The sequence below is a fragment of the Fukomys damarensis genome, unplaced genomic scaffold (genome assembly GCF_012274545.1).
Source record: "Fukomys damarensis isolate Sample0158 unplaced genomic scaffold, DMR_v1.0_HiC HiC_scaffold_28, whole genome shotgun sequence".
NCBI classification, from domain to species: domain Eukaryota; kingdom Metazoa; phylum Chordata; class Mammalia; order Rodentia; family Bathyergidae; genus Fukomys; species Fukomys damarensis.
Genome location: NW_022900940.1, coordinates 27,787,416 through 27,804,794, shown reverse-complemented (window position 1 = coordinate 27,804,794; position 17,379 = coordinate 27,787,416). Strand labels below are relative to the sequence as shown.

Here is a 17,379-nt window from a genome sequence, read left to right as displayed (position 1 = left end):
AATCCTTGTTAGACTCATAATTTAGAAGTCTGTTTAATCCTAGGTTTTGATAACACCTAAAATATTGTTAAAAAGTTCTCTAAATATATGTGCATCTCACTTAACATGAATATGACTAAGGACACATTGAGAAATCAAAAATAAACTAAATTCTAATGATAACATTCCATTGCTTTAGGAAAAAAATTCCTCTTCTAATGAGCTGCTTCACAATATAATTCTCTTCTCATACTCTAAATAGGGCATCCTTATAAGATTAGTTCCTTTTGTTACCTGAACTCCCTTTCAAGTGGCCAAAATGCTGAAAATTTTTGATGGGGATAATGTAATTCCTGAAACCAAGCTAGCCTTTACCCACCAATTCTACTTCAACAAGCAGGGCACTCTCAAACCATGGACACCTGTACCTTTCAAAATCAGGCATTAATTCATTAGCTTACTTTTTTTTGTTTTCATTTTTTCAATAGTAGAGACTAAACTCAGAGGATGCTAAGCCCCATTCCCTGCTCCCTCCATCCCTTTTTAAATTTTTGAGACCAGGGCTATACTAAGTTGCCTGGGCTTGCCTCGAACATGTGATTCCTCCTGCCTCAGCCTCCCAAGCAGCTCTGATAATAGGCATGTGCCACCACACCTGGCTAGTTTTTTGTTTTTAAAGAGGTGGTTTAAACTAACAGAAAGGTGAGTAGTGTGCAAAGTGTAATTTGGAGTTTAACCATATAATAAAGCACACCAACAGGAAAACAAAGTACTCATCTTGCTTGTAAATGCTTCCCATTTTTTCCTATACCATTTTCATCAAGTGATAAACCCATTATCTTAGTATATAGTTAATATACTGTATGTTTTTTCATTTTATTCACTTTAATGACTTTTATTGACTTCATAAGTGAAAAAAGCTTAATGTGAGTAAAAGCATCAATGTAGCTGGATGAAAAATATGAAAACATTATAGCTGAGAACTCAAGTGTAGGGAAGTTTAAATTACTGTGTCATGTAACCATAACTATTTTACACATTAATGTTATTAATATCACACAAATAATCTACTTATATTTTAAAAATCGCTCATTTCAAATTTCCTTTTTTACATTTCTGTTCTCAATCACAATGTTGCATATTGCCTTTTAAAATTTTCCTTTTAATTATGCACATCAACAACAAACTATAGCAGGGATTCTCAGAATTTCAATATTCTATTCATTGAATATTTGATGATCTGAAATGAACAATTTAATAAAGTATCGGACTTTTAACCTAAAGTTCCAGAGTTTAAAACTCTGACCAAAATCTAAGTATACATGAGCAGAGCACATATTTGGGGCTCCATAAATACTACAATAATTAACATTTTGATTCAGACTTAACCAAATCAAATCCAAAGCCAGACCAAGTAAGCGGTGACTGGATGCCACAATGTGATCATAGACTGAAATGTGCGAAGTGATGGAGTGTTGCCAGTCTGGTCCCCAGACAGCGTACACGCACCTCATAAAAAACCACCACCACAAATGACACCCTTCTAGTGGCAAGCTCAGGGGGAAAAAAAAAGGCCACAGATACTGAGCTACCTTCTCACACCTGGAGTTATTTCTCCAGGCCCCGGTTGAGTCACACTGGTAAAGTGCTTTGTGGTGGGTGTGCACAGCAAATTCCTGCACTGTGTCTGTTCTGTGGATAAACAGAAGACTTCAGTCTCTAATCAGACAACTCAGCACTTTTACCAATACTTTATTTAAAACTTAGAGGGTAGGTTTTTGTCTTGGAAGTTGCTTTAAAGCTTCTCTAAATGTCTTTTTCTGCAAATGATTACCTTTTCTTGTGCTTCTTTCCAGGCTTTCACTGGGTCAGATTCATAACCTCTCTGGACTAACATTTGAATCAAATCTTTCTTTGACCTATTCTCTATGTGAGGGAAAAATAAAGTTAGGATCAAGAAAAGAGATTCAATTTGTATTTGTTTATATTCTACTGATAAAAATGTCTTCTATTAATTAAGATTTTTTTTTCCATTTTAACTAATGTTCAAATTTTTAAAGTCTGCATCTTACCTATAGTAATTTTCCCTTGTATCTTCTCTAAAATGAAACGGGCTTGATTGTTAAGTTTTGTAGATTCTGCTCCCAGCATTCCTACAAGCCACTCCTTACGTAAACCATAATAACTTAATCGTAAATCAAAGAATTCTTTCAGAATGTCTTGCACAGTTTCATACTTCTTCAGACATCCCATATGATCAAAAAGTACCTAAGCAAACAAGGATTTTTTTTTAGATTGCATAAATCTATACTGTAATTTAACTTATAAAACAGCTACAATATTTAACCAGAATACACTTGTATGAACACACAATACTCCTAAAAGCCACGAAACAGAACCAAAACTATTAAGTACATAAATACAAAGTATTTCTTTGGTGACTTCCAATAAATTCATTTCTAAAAACCATGAAAATATATAAAATAGTAATAATTGAGATAAAGTAAATCCTTTTAAAATGAGGCTCTTAAAATATCTATAACACTACCTGAAGAAAAAAATGTTTTTCCACAAACTAAAAACATACTAAGCTTAAAAATGTTACATGTAGGGCCAGGGATGTAGCTCAGGCCTGCCTGGCTACACAAGGTCCTGGCAAGCACAAGGTCCTGAGTGAACCCTAATATGGCCAAAAAAGTTAGATGTAAAAGTCTCCCTCCTTCATACATTCAGTGGATGTACATTTGCCATTGCCTTTTACTAGTTACTTTAGACTATGAAACTTTTTCTCAGTTGCTATGCAACTACAAATTTTTTTCCAATCTATTTTAAATCTGAAGGCTAATTTGGAATGAAACCTGCGTATCATACACGTTAACTTTCTCTTTTTCTCTGCAAATATACAGATAGATAAGATAGATAATGAAGCAAATTAGAGTTATGAAGAGGTAAGTACTCAATAGTTAAAATTCAAATAAAAATGAGGATAAGGCACATAAAAACCCTGCAGCAATCCCTTTTATAACACCTAGTTAGTGTGCATGAAGATGTGTGTATATTGTGTTAAGCCCCAGACATATAAACACAAGGTTGAAAGTAAGGGTAGTGAATAGTAGAGGAAAGTAATAGTATATAGTATATAGTAGAGGAAAGAAATGTATCACTTGATTCTTCACCAACTACATAGGGAAAAATATGCAATCAAGCTCACTGGAGATATTCTCATCATAAATCCAGTCACAACAATCCAATGCATGCAATTCAAGAAAAGTTAATAGTATTTTTAATAAATTACCATGGAATTACAAGTAAGAGTAGTTTGAAGTTTAAAAACTTTATGTAATCCAGCAGCTTCTGCTTGTGCTAGTTTCTCTTCTGTCATTTTCACCACAAATTTCACAGTTGTATCAGTATGATATTCTTTATAGTCAGAAATTAGTGCTGGTGTTTTATCTGTTCCATTTAGCATAGGTTCTAAAACCTGTTCCTTGTATACCTATAAAAGATTTTAAGATAGTTATTTTATGATATACTTCTCATGTTCTCACATTACAGTCATACAGTCTTTCAAAAATCTTCAACTCCTATGGGGAAAGAAGGGAAACCTCTATCTCTCTTGCCTCCCATTCAAGATTATAGAAGAGAATATACTGGAAGTCTCAGGGGTGAGAAAACACAAAGGTAATGAGTTCTGATCTACTCATATTCCAAAGGGCAAGGTAAGTCTGAGGACATGAAGAGTCTGGTATCAACTAGAACTGACAGAGATAAAATATGCATGATTTAGATTTGTAACAATCGATACTGTAATGAATTTATTGATCACATTTACAAGGACTCAAAACACTATTTTTTGTTCCATCCCTTTCATCTTAAGGTAAAAACAAAAATATAGTCTCTAAAGAAAGTACTTACCTCAGTTATAACTTCATTGTTTAGATAAGCTTAAAAACTTTTAAATTATCATTTGATAATTAAAAGTACAAACTCAACTGAATGGGAAGAAAATATATACAGGAACTTTTAAACACTGTGTGGATTTTGAAGAAGGATGGCTCATTCTTATCACAAAAACACTGCTTAATGCAATAATGCCCTTCTTACAGGCTCACATTTATACTAACCTGTGTCCAAGTTCTAACTGGAAGCTCTGTAATTTCTACTGTGTTTCTATCCACCACAAATATTTCACCACTGACTGCATACTGGTTTTGACCCAGTTCTTGGATTGTACCTTTAAAATTTTTGTAATTTGGAAGCTGAAGAGAAAAAAAGAAACAACAGAGTTTTACCTTTACTTGTTTTTTTTTACATCAGAAAAGTTTTTTTTCCAAGTTTTATTAGTACATGTTTGAGTACATGTACTAATGTAATGCTTACATCTCTCATGTGGAGGTGGTACACATAAATAATATATCTGTATTCTTTTTTCATCCCCTTCTCCTCCCTTCCTTTCCCTCCATACTCTTGAGTTACAGTACTACATTCGAATGCCTCTTAGCCAACGGTCTTCTGTTGACTGAAACTGAATCCCTCATCCTTAACTGTCCCCCTTCAAATGATCACTCAATTTTCACAGCCTTTGTTAATATAATCTGAACATTTCCCAGACTCAAAAATCTTAGCATCATCTCTCCCAATATTACTAGAGTAGTACTTTTTTCAGCTTATTGCCCGCATGACATCCTTAGATTAATATCCTTTAAATTCAAACTCTGCCCTCACATTGAAAGTTGTTCAGTCTACAACCAGTTTAATTTCTATCCAATGATTTTCCCTGGAAAATCTCTACTTTTCTGTATTTTGCTACAATATTTCAACTACTGTGAGATCATTTTCATTCTGTGCTAAGGTTTGAACTGGTAATGATTTGAATGTCCTCAAAGGCTTCAAGTGCTGACATTTAATCCCCATTGTGATGCATTAGGAGAGTGGAAACAATCTGTTTCTAGGTGGAGCCTTCAGGAGGTGATCAGCATTACAAGAGATCATTAGTGTGTCTGAGTCATGGCACTGTATAAGAAGAGAAATCAGAAGACAGATATACACAAGTATCCCTGTCTATTGCCATATGATGTTCTGCGCTACCTACTGACCTGGCATCAAGAAGACCTTTACCAGATGAGGCCACAAACACTGCACCTCCAGAACTGAGACAACACAAATCTCGTATTTCATTAATGTAGTAACAACAAACAGACTGAGACGCTACCCATCAGCAACAATGTTCCCCTCGTTCCATTCATCTGTACCTATCTAACTTATCCTTTCCAATTAAATTCCAAGAGATCATTCCCTCTGCCAAAATTTCTATTATTTAGCACTGAGAAATTGGGCACATAGCATAGGCCATTTCTTCTAGCAAATTGAGCCACTACTAATAGCCTTTGTCACTATAAATTTCAAACACTGTCTTATCACAACAAAAAATTGACTTTTGGAAGACAAAGATCACAGCTTTTTATCTCACACTAGGCACAGTGTCATATGTATAGTGGTCACACAAAGAGCATGTACTTATACTCTAGCTTAAAAACATTTATCTAAAACAAATACTATTCTCATAAAAGTTTGATGCTGTTCTTAGAAATAAAGTACTTCAAAGTACTGAAGGGAAAACTGTAAATCATATATAGAAGTGTAATTTTTATTTTAAAATACAAAAATTAAATAAAACTTGGAAAAAATACATCAAAATATTAACAGCTTGCTGCTATGTTACAGGTTTATGGACATTTTTCTTCTTATTTGTATTTTCCACAGTATTTTTTAATAGAGAGACAAAGTGTATCAAGATAAGGGGAATTTCCAAGACTTGGTGGTTTGAGAAAAAAAATGAATTCACATATGATTTTATTACAAAAGCACTATTCTCTGTCTTTCAGAGATTTGAAAGCCCGGAATATGAGGTATTTTTAAATTTCAATAAATAGTTTCTCCCCCTAAAACTTCTCTCCAGATTCATTCCTTTGTATCTTTTCCTGTAATCACAACTCAAGCTACACCCCAGTAAGGTCTTTATTATCTATAATAGATCTAAAATGAAAATACCTCATTATTTCTCTAAAACGACTAAACTGTCATTTGTACATTATTTTTTAAATAAATTATGCAAGTATAAATTCTAAAAAATTACCATGGGATGAGGATCCAATCCTTCTAGCATTCGTCTGACATTGTTGACAATTTCCCTAGCATCATAGTTGGGCAGTTTACAAGCCCATCCAGTACCAATACCCTCTGCACCATTTATTAAAACCATGGGAATTATGGGAATATACCACTCGGGCTCTACACGCTGATTATCATCATAAAGGAACTTAAGCAGGTTGTCATCCACAGCAGGAAAAAGTAGTCTTGCTAGAGAGCTAATAAAAGGGAAAAGAAAATGGAAAAATGATTGATTCTGCAAAATAATATTTCATAAATAAGATTTCATAAAGTCTTTACATTTTCAAAAAATTTAGAAAGAATTCAATTTTTATAATTATGACCTAATGTGCTTCACAATAAAATTTACCTAATATTAGTCCTAAATGCATGTTTCTCTCAGGCACAAGTCCAGAATAAAACAGGCCTATTTTGCTTAGGTAATTACTTACCTAGATTTTTAACACTGTTCGACAACTTTGTAATAATTTCTAATTATTCTGAGTAAGGCACACAACCAGTTTTCATAACTGAAAATAAAGCTGGGCCAGAAAAAAATCTTATATTCATTAGGAATGACTTCAAGAATTCATAAAAAAATAAGGTCACAGACTTTACTGTATTTGTAATGAAGTATTTTAGTATATCACACTCAGATTAACCAGAAAAATCTTATCTCTACACAGCTGCAATTCTATTTAGGCATTTAGTTGATTGCAATAAACTTCATGTTGCACTTCTACCATTAAAGCAGCAAGTATTTACCTTAACATTGTGAAAATATAACGAGGGCTTGCGGCATCTTTGCCACCATGAAGACGAGTTCCAAACTGACCAATGGGCTGAAGCAAGTTAATATTGTTACTTCCCACAAAGTTCTGAGCCAAATTCACAATAGTCATCATCAATGCTTGCTACAGAGTAGAAATAGAATGTGACATTAATATTTTAAGTTTTCTATAACTTTTCAATTTGTGTTAAAATATCGATTCTATTACATTGCCAACAATGTCATAAAAAGAAAAATACTGTGCAAAATTATTCTTCTTTATGCCAATAATGAGTTTTCAATTGATTCCAATCTTAATACTTACTTCTCCATGATGATAAGCAGACATTTCAGCAACAGATCCAGCCAACTGGGCAACTTTAACTTCTCGTTTATCATTCCTCTTGAAACAGGTAAATAAAACTTTACGTTGGCCTGGTTTGAAGCCTGTTTTTAAAAAGAGTAACCCCCTCTTTAAATAGTGTTACTTCAAGATATAATTCTAACAATTCTTTTAGTGTCAACAATGTTCTATACATTTAGGAGAAAAAGAACAAAGGTATAATTTGCTTTTGAAGAACAGGCTGAAATCATTACTTTAAGATTCTATAGTACGATGAGTTACATACCAATGTTTTCTATACCAAAAGTAAAGTGCCAGTTGAAAGACAACCTTCTGGTCTTAAACAACAGACCAGTGGCACTAAACTTTTCATGGGAGTTTCCAAGCACTCTAATTAACAAAATACTACCGTAACTAAAGTAACAGTAAACCATCAGTGAGCAGACAAACATCACAATATGTCAAATCATAAAAACTTTCATAAAGGTTTACTGTGGTAGTTAAGAATATATTTAGCCTTCAGAATCTTACTAATCTGGATACTCTTCTCAACTTGGTCATTTACCTTGTGTGCAAAATTATTAAAGCAGTAATTTGAGGTCTTAAAGCAACCTCACAGTAATAGAAACAGTAAATTTTCTAATAGCATTATTGTAAGGATTACATGACATAATGTGAGCAAAGCACTCTGCTTCCTTTTCATTTTTCCTGCTCTAGCTCAATAAACAGCAATAATCTTAGTATAATGCCAAATATTATCATCACTGTGGGCCCAAAGCATTATAAAGCCAAGATGATACAATACATATGGCCATTTCTTTGAAAACTTTATAACCTAATTGGAAACACAAGATTATTGTAGATGATACAAGAGCTACACAAAAAATAAACATAGAAATTTACACATCTGAGACCAATTCAGATTAAAATCGTTAGGGAGGGAAGACGTCATAGAAGGGAGGTAAATTTAGGCTAAAAAATGATGGCTACAACTATTATTAGCTGAAAAACAGAAACAAAGAACAATTTGCTAAAAGTTCTAAAATGAAAATTAAGTCCTAGACAGGAGACCAAAGAGTACTCTAGCAGGAAAAAGTTTCTAAATTTTGACCAGTTATACAAGTTAAAGCATTCGATTTTGGGTAACTATGGATAAATATGTTTTATAAATTTATTCCCATAAAATGTTAGTAGTTATCAAGGTCCCATTTTACTTTTCATTTTAGAAATTCTGCAGTTAAGTCAGACAAAAAGTGGGCCTTAAAGTTTGTCTTCCGGAAAAATTTTAAAAGGTGTTTACAAATTTCAATTAAAGTACTAGACTTTAGCCCTACACTAAAACCGGTCTTAAAAGTCACACACAAAAAACCAAGCTTCTCTTAATCAGCTTTTCATGTGTTTTGTAAGATTTCAAATAAAATTTTTATAATGTATCGTAAGGATGTCCTAAGTACATAAAAATTTACACTGAATAACAAAAATAAAGATTTTTTAAATCACAGGTTACTCACCATCAACAAGAGATGGTATAGATCTTTCATTATCTGAGTTTGAGAACAGGATCAATTCCTTATTGATGAAATCATTGTAAGTCAAATGCTTTGTTGCTGTACCATATAAAAATTGCTAAGAGAAAAGTTAATAACAATTTGTCATTATTACTACATGAATTTTAGTCCCTTTCCCCCCAGATCATTTTTCTTTATGACTAACCTCTGGTAAGCCATGCAACCTACGCTGTCTCCGATCTTCCATGAAATTTGTTAACCATTCTTTTCTGTCATCAATCTTCTTCTTACTGAATGCCTGAAAAATTGCACAAAATCAGCTTCACACACGAAAAATAAAATTAATTATAAAATTTAAATTTATAAATATAAGACAGCTAGTTATTAAATTCTAGGAAATTAAAGGTTTTTTTCCAATGTATGTATCAAAAATATACCTGCACAAGTCTTTCAATTAAAGTAGCTGAGTATAACACTATGGAAAAAACTAAAAATCACTGCTTGCGGCAGTATAATTTCTAGACTTATCACAGGAAATTAGGATTTGGAGGAAAGGTATAGTAGGTAAGAGAATGGCTACCAAAGGATTTAAAAAAAAAAAAAACTTAATTACCAAAGTAATGGCAGCATCATCTTCAGGACCAGCATATCTAAACAAAATCCGATGTCTTTCCATATCAGCAAAATATTCCTTCGCTTCTTTTGCTGTACTGGTACCCAATCCTGTACAATTTTAAAAATAAAAGTGAGTCACAAACATGAGTGTCTATTCAAAATCAACAAATGAAGAGCAGGTAGGGAAAGTTTCAAGAGCTCAATCAAGCTAGCAACATTTATACCAACTGATCAAGCTTAAAGAAAGACAAACTAGATCTTATATGCCTCCTGACATAAGTAAGCAATATTTCCCAGTAAGTGTTTTTCCTAATCAAATCTAACCCAAATCTAATACACCTCTGATTTAACAGTTAACAAAAAATAGGGGAGAAAAATGTGCTGCATATCAAATGAAATAGTATGGATATAACAAGCAAAATCCACAATGTGGAAAATTGTAAGGGAAAAATAGCTCAACTTTCCTGCTGAATAAACTGCAAGGAAAAAATATCAAAAGTGAAGCAATGCATTAAAAGATTGAAGAGACCCACTGAACAAATATAATAATGTAGAACTTGACTAAAAATATGTAATTTATAATATTTTCCATATGATTTTATATTAAAAATTTAATTTTATAATATTTATATATTAACATGATCATGAGGAATTTTAACACTGGCAGGATTTTTCAATATTTTAAATTATAATTCTTTTAGAAATAAATACTAAAGCAGTTGTAGATGAAATAGTATAATGTCTGGATGTTATTTCAAGCTAGTAGGGTGGTAACAACAGAGGTTTAAATGAAAAAAGATTGTCTATTGAAGACTGCTAAAGAACATGAGGAATCCATTATACAGAATTTTCTATGACAATTTTTTAAAAATTAGAATAGCTGTTTTAGAATTCCAAAAGAAACAAACTTTCAAAGCATGTTTATATTGCTCTCATAAAAGTAAATTTGCCAGTAGTCACTTCACAAACCTTTGTAGTATTTTATTTTCCAGGCTTTTTGGTTTTCTATATGTTTTTTCCACTCATCAAATTCAGGAATACTGTAGAAGGAAAGTTCCTGCTTATTTTTGCTTGCCTTAAATTAATTAAAAAAAAAAGTTAGTGTTTCTGCTACTCTTTTAAGACAGAAATATAAAAGCATAATAATACAAATAGTACCTTTACAATGGGAGTAATAAACTCTTCAAGAAAACCATGTTTCAGAAGTGATGGCCAATTGTGATGGATGAAATTAATAAGCAGGCCTTTTATATGAGAACCATCTTGATCCTAAATATTAGTAAAGAAAAGGTCCTATAAGAATTTCATAAAATAGAACTATTCATGTAACCAAATTTTTAAAAATACAGGAAAGTTTTCCATTTGAATTTCAGAACTCTATTTTACAAAACATTAGATGACTATAGTAAAAAAAACTATTTCTTAAAATACAAAGAATATAGCTAGTGATATACTGCCATGTCTAGACACTATAAAATAATTATCATTTTATGTTTTATAGTTTACCTGGGTTTCATTATGAGACTGACTTAAGGATGGAAAAATTCATAAAACATAGTTATAAAGCCACTTCACTGGGCAATGCAAGAAGAAACTCTTTAGTCTACTGACATAAAAATTGCAAAAATTCTGCTTAAAATTACATCATATTTTCTCTATAAATGCTTTCACTTGGAATATAAGAGAACAACATAAGGATATGAAATTTCTTATTTCCAATTTTCAAGTTTTCTTGTTTACTCTTTTTTTTTGGTACCAGGGATTGAACTCGGGTCCCTGTGTTTGCAAGGCAGGCAGCAGAACCACTGAGCTAAATCCCCAGCCCCTTTACTGTCATCTTATAATTCAGGTCCTCCTGTTCTTTGTGAACCCCAATTTACACCATTACATACCAGTATTAAACATTTGTTTACTGAGTAATCTTTCCACTCAGATTTCATCCCTACTTACGTGTATTCTTAATCACTATTATACAACACTGTGTTCTATTCTTTCTCATATTGCATTTAAAAATATTTTAAATAATCAATAAAATTGGTTGCCAAAACTTAAATAATGTAAAATGTCCTTCACATAAATGTTTTTATTAAACTATATATATTTTTCCCTTCAATGTACATTCACCTCCACTGAAGTTATCTTGGAGCATCTCTCATGAAGTAATTATCAGAGACAATCCAAAGATATGAATTTTATGTGAAAACTTTCAGACCAACCTGATCAGTCATAATCATAATCTTCCCATAGCGTAATGTTTTTAGAGATTCTGCATCATCATAACTTTTCTTGTACTGCAGACCAACTATTTTAATAATATTGTTTATTTCTGCATTTTCCATGATCTATGCAAAAAGGAAAAACATTGAAAATACTTTAGGTGTTACAGTATGTGAAAAGTAAGAATTTCATCTTAAAATCAGTCAAATACTAGAAACATTATAAATGTATAAGAAAAAAATACATGTATACCTGTTTATGAGAAGCTTCTCTTACATTAAGAATTTTACCCCTTAGTGGAAAGACTCCATATCTGTCTCGCCCAATCACACCTAATCCAGACACCGCCAGTGATTTGGCAGAATCTCCTTCTGTTAATATCAGTGTACACTCCAGGGAATGTTTGCCACCTGAGAAAAATCAAAAGTTCCATATATTCTAATTCCATATTTAACTAATTAGAAAAACAAAGCCAGAAAAATTGATCATAATGATAGTGAAAGACTGTTAATAGTCATCTTTACACTATGCTGTCTAAATACTGAAATACATTAATTTCTATACCCTGAAAACTAGTCATAGTCATATGTGATACATATGGCAATTTCAACGAAGTAAAATATTCTAAAACAAAAAAATCATAGTCTGAATGAAAAATTTTTTAACTAAATACAAGTTTAACTTATGATCTTTAAATAATAATCTGAATCTTACCAGCATCATTAGCATCATCCAGTTTGGGAATACCTTTGATTTTACTATATTTTACGGATGAACATTTCTTATTCAGCTGAGTCTGAGCTTTAAATTTCACCCAGTTCAGGATACTTTCTACAATGCCACAATTAGAGGCCTAAAAGGAAAAGAAAAATCAAACTATAATAGCACACAGTATGTAAATAAGTCAAAAGTTTCATATACTTAACTAAAGTTTATAGGGCTTACTGTGATGCCTGGAATGTGAAAAGTTTTAAAGGTATTTTAATTCAAAACAATGATGACAGTGATAAATACATGTTAGTTTTTACTTAACTACAGTAAAACTCAGTGGCTATATACACATGATCTTCTGTAGCAAAATATGTGAAAAATGAGCCATTTACTACAAGGAAAATTCTATTATAATTAGCTCCGTGAAGAATATTTATTGTTACTAGCAAATTTTACTCGAGAATTAACTGGAAAAAAATTGGCATTTTCCATATCTTTCACTACAAAATGTCTTGAATTCATTATGACAAAAAAATTAACATGAAAGGAAACATTGGGATAAACTTGGGAATATATAAATGGGCCTTAATCTTTAAATAGCTTGGCAATGAAGGTTTCTACATTACATATTGTTTCTACTTTCTAGTGAGTAGAGATCTTAATCCAAAAAGCAAAAAAAAAAAGTTAACCATCTCCAATTCCAATAGTTTTTCTTTATCATCATGGGTGATTCATTTTACGCATGTGAAATCATTTTGGAATGTTTAATACCTAAAGAAGTGAACTATGTTGACAAATCTAAACTTATTCTGCCTAGAAAGAAAAAATATAAAATCTGAAATCAAATCACTTCATCAGAAGAACTTCAATGCAAAGCTAAAAACACAACCAGCTACATAATCCCTAATTCTTGGTATACCAATCAATGATTTTTTTATAAAACAATGAAGTTATCAGACTTAAGGATATTAATTTATATAGTAAACATATCTATATTCACAGTTAATGTGAAGAAACCAATCACAAATAGAATCAAGAAAAGTACTTAATCAACTCTCAATAATAATAATATTGAAAAATCGCACAACTTTTACTCACTGCTTTAAAAAATTTTTCTGATAGTTGGCATTTGGACCCAAAACTTTTAGGCTGCAGAGTCATGTTTTCCTTAGTCTGAGAGTCAAAAGTTGGATTTTCAATAAGACAATTAATGAAAACCCATATATGGTTTTTAACCTGTGGAAAACAAAAAAGAAAGGAAGGTCAACATCAAAATGTATTGTTTAGTAAGCTGGAAAAATATATAAAGAATCACTTACTTGAAATGGTTTCACTGATACACCAGCTTTGTTCTTTTTCTTAACTACTTCAATCAGTTTACCAACAACTTGATCTACTACATAATCCACATGCCGTCCACCCTAAGGACAAAAAATTTAATAAGTATACAAAATTTTCTGTAGTTAAGGTAGCCAACAACCTGATGATTTCAACCTTATTAATCCCATTTTCTACAGAAGTAATTTGAGTCTCAAATGACAGTCCAGATTTTAAAAGTAAGGTATTTTGGCCATAGCACCAATAAACCAAGTTCTATTGTTTTTCTCAACCCACTTCTGACACTAACTCTGAGATGCTTTCCACCACCCACAACCAACTCTTATTCTGTAGATACCAAGTGAATGATCAACTACGTAACTCAATTTGGCACTAACTACCCAGACTTCACAGCACCGACTTCACAGGTTAAGGGCTTAGTCCCACAGAACTGCCCCCAACTTCAGGTACCACTCCAACTCCTGGGCCTCCCATACTTCCAAACAACCAGTTACAACTTGGGGATTCCCATGACCCACTCAGGTTTAATAGTTTGCTAGAACTCAAGAACACATTTTACTTTCATTTGCCAGTTTACTGTAAAAGATACAAGTCATGACTATGCAATTGGAACAGATACAAAGAGCAGGTATAGAGCAGGAGGGAACGTGGAGCTTCCTTGTCCTCTCCAGGCACATCATCCACCCAACACTTCAATGCATTCACCAACCTAAGGTCTCTTTGAACCCTACTCTTTAGATGTTTTTGATGGAGCTTTCATCATGTAGACATGATCAATTTTAAATTCAATCTCTAACCCCTCCCTTCTCCTCACAGATTAAAGGACAAGAACTGAAAGATCTTGGCTCCTTACAAGGCTTGGTCTTTCTGATCACCAGTACCCACCCTGAAGGTATCTAAGGACCCATCAAGTACTACCACGTTAGAACAAGACACTAACTGGTAGCACCCGGGAAACTGAGTTAGGAGCTCTGTGCCAGGAACTAGGGGCAAAGATCAAATTCTAGAACAAAAAGAGACATTTTATCATCCCTAATACTCAGGAAATTTGAGAGCTCTATGTCAGGAATTGGAGACAAAAACCAAATGTGTATCTCTTTTTATGTCACACAACTCCACATAGCTAGTTTTATTACAGAAACAACAGAATAAAAGCCTACATGACAGTGAAAATGAAAACGGGCACGGAGGGTGGTGACGAGACTCCTATGATTTAAGCCTAGGGACTGCAGCAGTCATTGTCAGCTGGCCATCTAAAATCGATCTTCCTGTTACTTCATCAACATACAAATTTTGAACTTGCAACAAATTCAGTTTAAAAACACTCACATATTCACATATAAAGACAAGCCATGTGATAGTTAAGCTTGGGTGTCTGGTTTATTTTACTTAATAGTATGGTCTCAAAGCTCATTCATTTTCTTACAAATGACTCATATTTTTAAAAATATTAGTACATGTCTACAGTACAAAATGATTACATTTATCACGGGGTACATGTACATCTTATTTTTTGTCCCCTACTTTACTTTTCCTTCCTTGCTCCTTCTGGAATTAAGATGTGTAAATGCACATACATGTACCAACTCCACATAAGGAATGTAAATCTTATGTACTATAAACATATACAACAGAAAAAAAAAATGAAGGGCATCAAAAGGCAGGGAAGGGAAAGGTAATGAAGAAATTAAGATGTATTATGTACATGTAACTGATTCCCCACAAGAAATGTAAACATCATGTATTACAAACATGTACTAATTTTTTTTAAACTCTTGAAAAATTATTTTTAGAAAAACACTTGCAAATCTTGGTTCCTTTGCAACTAAAGATAGCCAATTGCCCCAATTCTAGCCAATGAAATTTTACCAAAGATCTGCCAGGGAGGCCTCCCGGAAAACTATTAAGACTCCTGACCAAAAGAGATTTATCCCACTTTCCTCTCTCAGAACATGAAAGGGATACACAATGATGCAGTAGGGATCTTGAAAGTATGAGAAGGAAACCACATGATAAGGATGGCAGAAAAAGAAAGCCAGAAATATGATAGGTCCCTGATGGCACTGTGGTGCTACAGTAACAGTCTAATACTACTAATCCCCAGTCCCGATTTATGAGAGGAAAAAAATAAAACCTGTAGATGTTGAAGTCACTTTAATTTTCTTTTACATATAACAAAGTACAATCATAACTGAATTTCTGTTGACTAAAAAGTGATACTAGATTACAAATATCAAGCATTAAAAAGATGTTACTACTAGAACAAGAATGACAAATCACTAGTATTCTGGGACATATAGTTGTATTGTCCAACATTTTATCATATCAGATTTTTTAAAACACATTCACTGATTGATTGCAATGCTGGGGATTGAACCTGGGGCTATCAGCATGCTAGGCAACCACTGAGCAGCTACATCAACAGCCTAATAAATGCTTTTAGATGAGATTTCACTTAAATCTGAAATCTGAAAACCGACAGAAGACTGTTCAAACTCCTTAGAATGGCAGACCTCAAGAGACTCATTTCTTATTATTCTGTTTTATATCCTGAACTCAGAACAGAGAATAATTATTCTGACTTTCATAAAATGTTCAATTACAAACACTAAGCATATAAATTTCTCAAGATATTTAAATTGTAATATAACCACTGCAAAGAAAACAAGCTTTCATTTTCATAAGACAATTTTCACTTTAAAACAGTTTTGTTATTATGTTATTTATTTTTAATAAAGAATTATTTTACCAATGATTTAGGAAAAAGGAATTTGCATACGTACTTTTGTAGTTGCAATACTGTTTACAAAACTGATTTGCTGGAATCCTTTTTCACTCAATGTAAGACAAACATCCCATCTTTCATTTGCAAGTTCATGAATAACTTTCAGGGCTACCCCAGTTTCATCTAATTTGTCTTTCACATAAAGGTCTACATAACTGCGAAATCCATTTACCTATTAATTTAAAAAACAAAATCAATAAATGGTTAATTGTATACTGACAGCACAAATAGGTGAAACCTATTAGTTACTTCTCACACTTTCTCTTCTCCCATTTACAACAGCTCTTATTGCACAGATCCAAACCTTGACTTTCCCTAGTCTGCGTCTTTACTCACACGCTCTTTAACCAAGTTTTTCCATGTATACTTGAGTATGAAAAGGAACAGCTGGACAGGTAAATTATAAAACCTTTTTCAATTTTAAATTTTTAAAATGAAAAAGCAGATGTCCAGTGTGAGTTCAAACTTAAAGAGGGCTGAAACAAAAATCATTTATTTCTATTCGTACAAGAAAACAGCTGATCAAACAAAGTAATATTTTTCATGAACTCAAGGAATTGAAGTCACAGTATATCTGGCCATTCTGCTATCTGGAGAGAGATATGGATTTGTAAAAAACCAAGCTAAACAGTTGCTTACCTATGGAAGAAATTAAATAAACTAGTAGGAACCTTAAACTAGAAATTCTAACTAATCAATACACAAGAATATATAGACTAATATGAGTGTGGGAAATTATTAGGGGCTGCAGTCATAAGGAATTCCTACTATTTTGAAGGTTTTTCCTCTAGGAATCCCACCAAATACACGAAAGATCTGACACAATAGAAAGACCCTCTTCCCTTCCTCCTTACAGTGCTGGCTAGCTGAGAACAGCAGCCAATGGGAAATCTATGCAGACGCATCTTCTTTCTAGAAAAGACAGGGGTATAGAGTGTGTGTGTGTGTGTGTGTGTGTGTGTGT

The 17,379-nt window shown here is 32.7% G+C and overlaps 1 protein-coding gene across 1 annotated transcript in view; it reads right to left on the bottom strand.

The window, feature by feature from the left end:
• Window positions 1-17,379, bottom strand: part of Top2b (DNA topoisomerase II beta) — a 60,194-nt gene that overhangs the window by 19,955 nt on the left and 22,860 nt on the right. The window contains exons 9-26 of the mRNA XM_010640179.3: window positions 16,414-16,587; window positions 13,612-13,713; window positions 13,391-13,528; window positions 12,296-12,434; window positions 11,834-11,991; window positions 11,581-11,706; window positions 10,523-10,633; window positions 10,334-10,439; window positions 9,363-9,472; window positions 8,955-9,047; window positions 8,753-8,867; window positions 7,224-7,345; window positions 6,895-7,043; window positions 6,116-6,347; window positions 4,104-4,238; window positions 3,275-3,475; window positions 2,052-2,247; window positions 1,814-1,905 (exon numbers count right to left, since the gene is read on the bottom strand). Of these exons, the coding sequence (XP_010638481.2) occupies window positions 1,814-1,905; window positions 2,052-2,247; window positions 3,275-3,475; window positions 4,104-4,238; window positions 6,116-6,347; window positions 6,895-7,043; window positions 7,224-7,345; window positions 8,753-8,867; window positions 8,955-9,047; window positions 9,363-9,472; window positions 10,334-10,439; window positions 10,523-10,633; window positions 11,581-11,706; window positions 11,834-11,991; window positions 12,296-12,434; window positions 13,391-13,528; window positions 13,612-13,713; window positions 16,414-16,587 (2,499 nt within the window). The remainder of the gene's footprint in view (window positions 1-1,813; window positions 1,906-2,051; window positions 2,248-3,274; window positions 3,476-4,103; window positions 4,239-6,115; window positions 6,348-6,894; window positions 7,044-7,223; window positions 7,346-8,752; window positions 8,868-8,954; window positions 9,048-9,362; window positions 9,473-10,333; window positions 10,440-10,522; window positions 10,634-11,580; window positions 11,707-11,833; window positions 11,992-12,295; window positions 12,435-13,390; window positions 13,529-13,611; window positions 13,714-16,413; window positions 16,588-17,379) is intronic.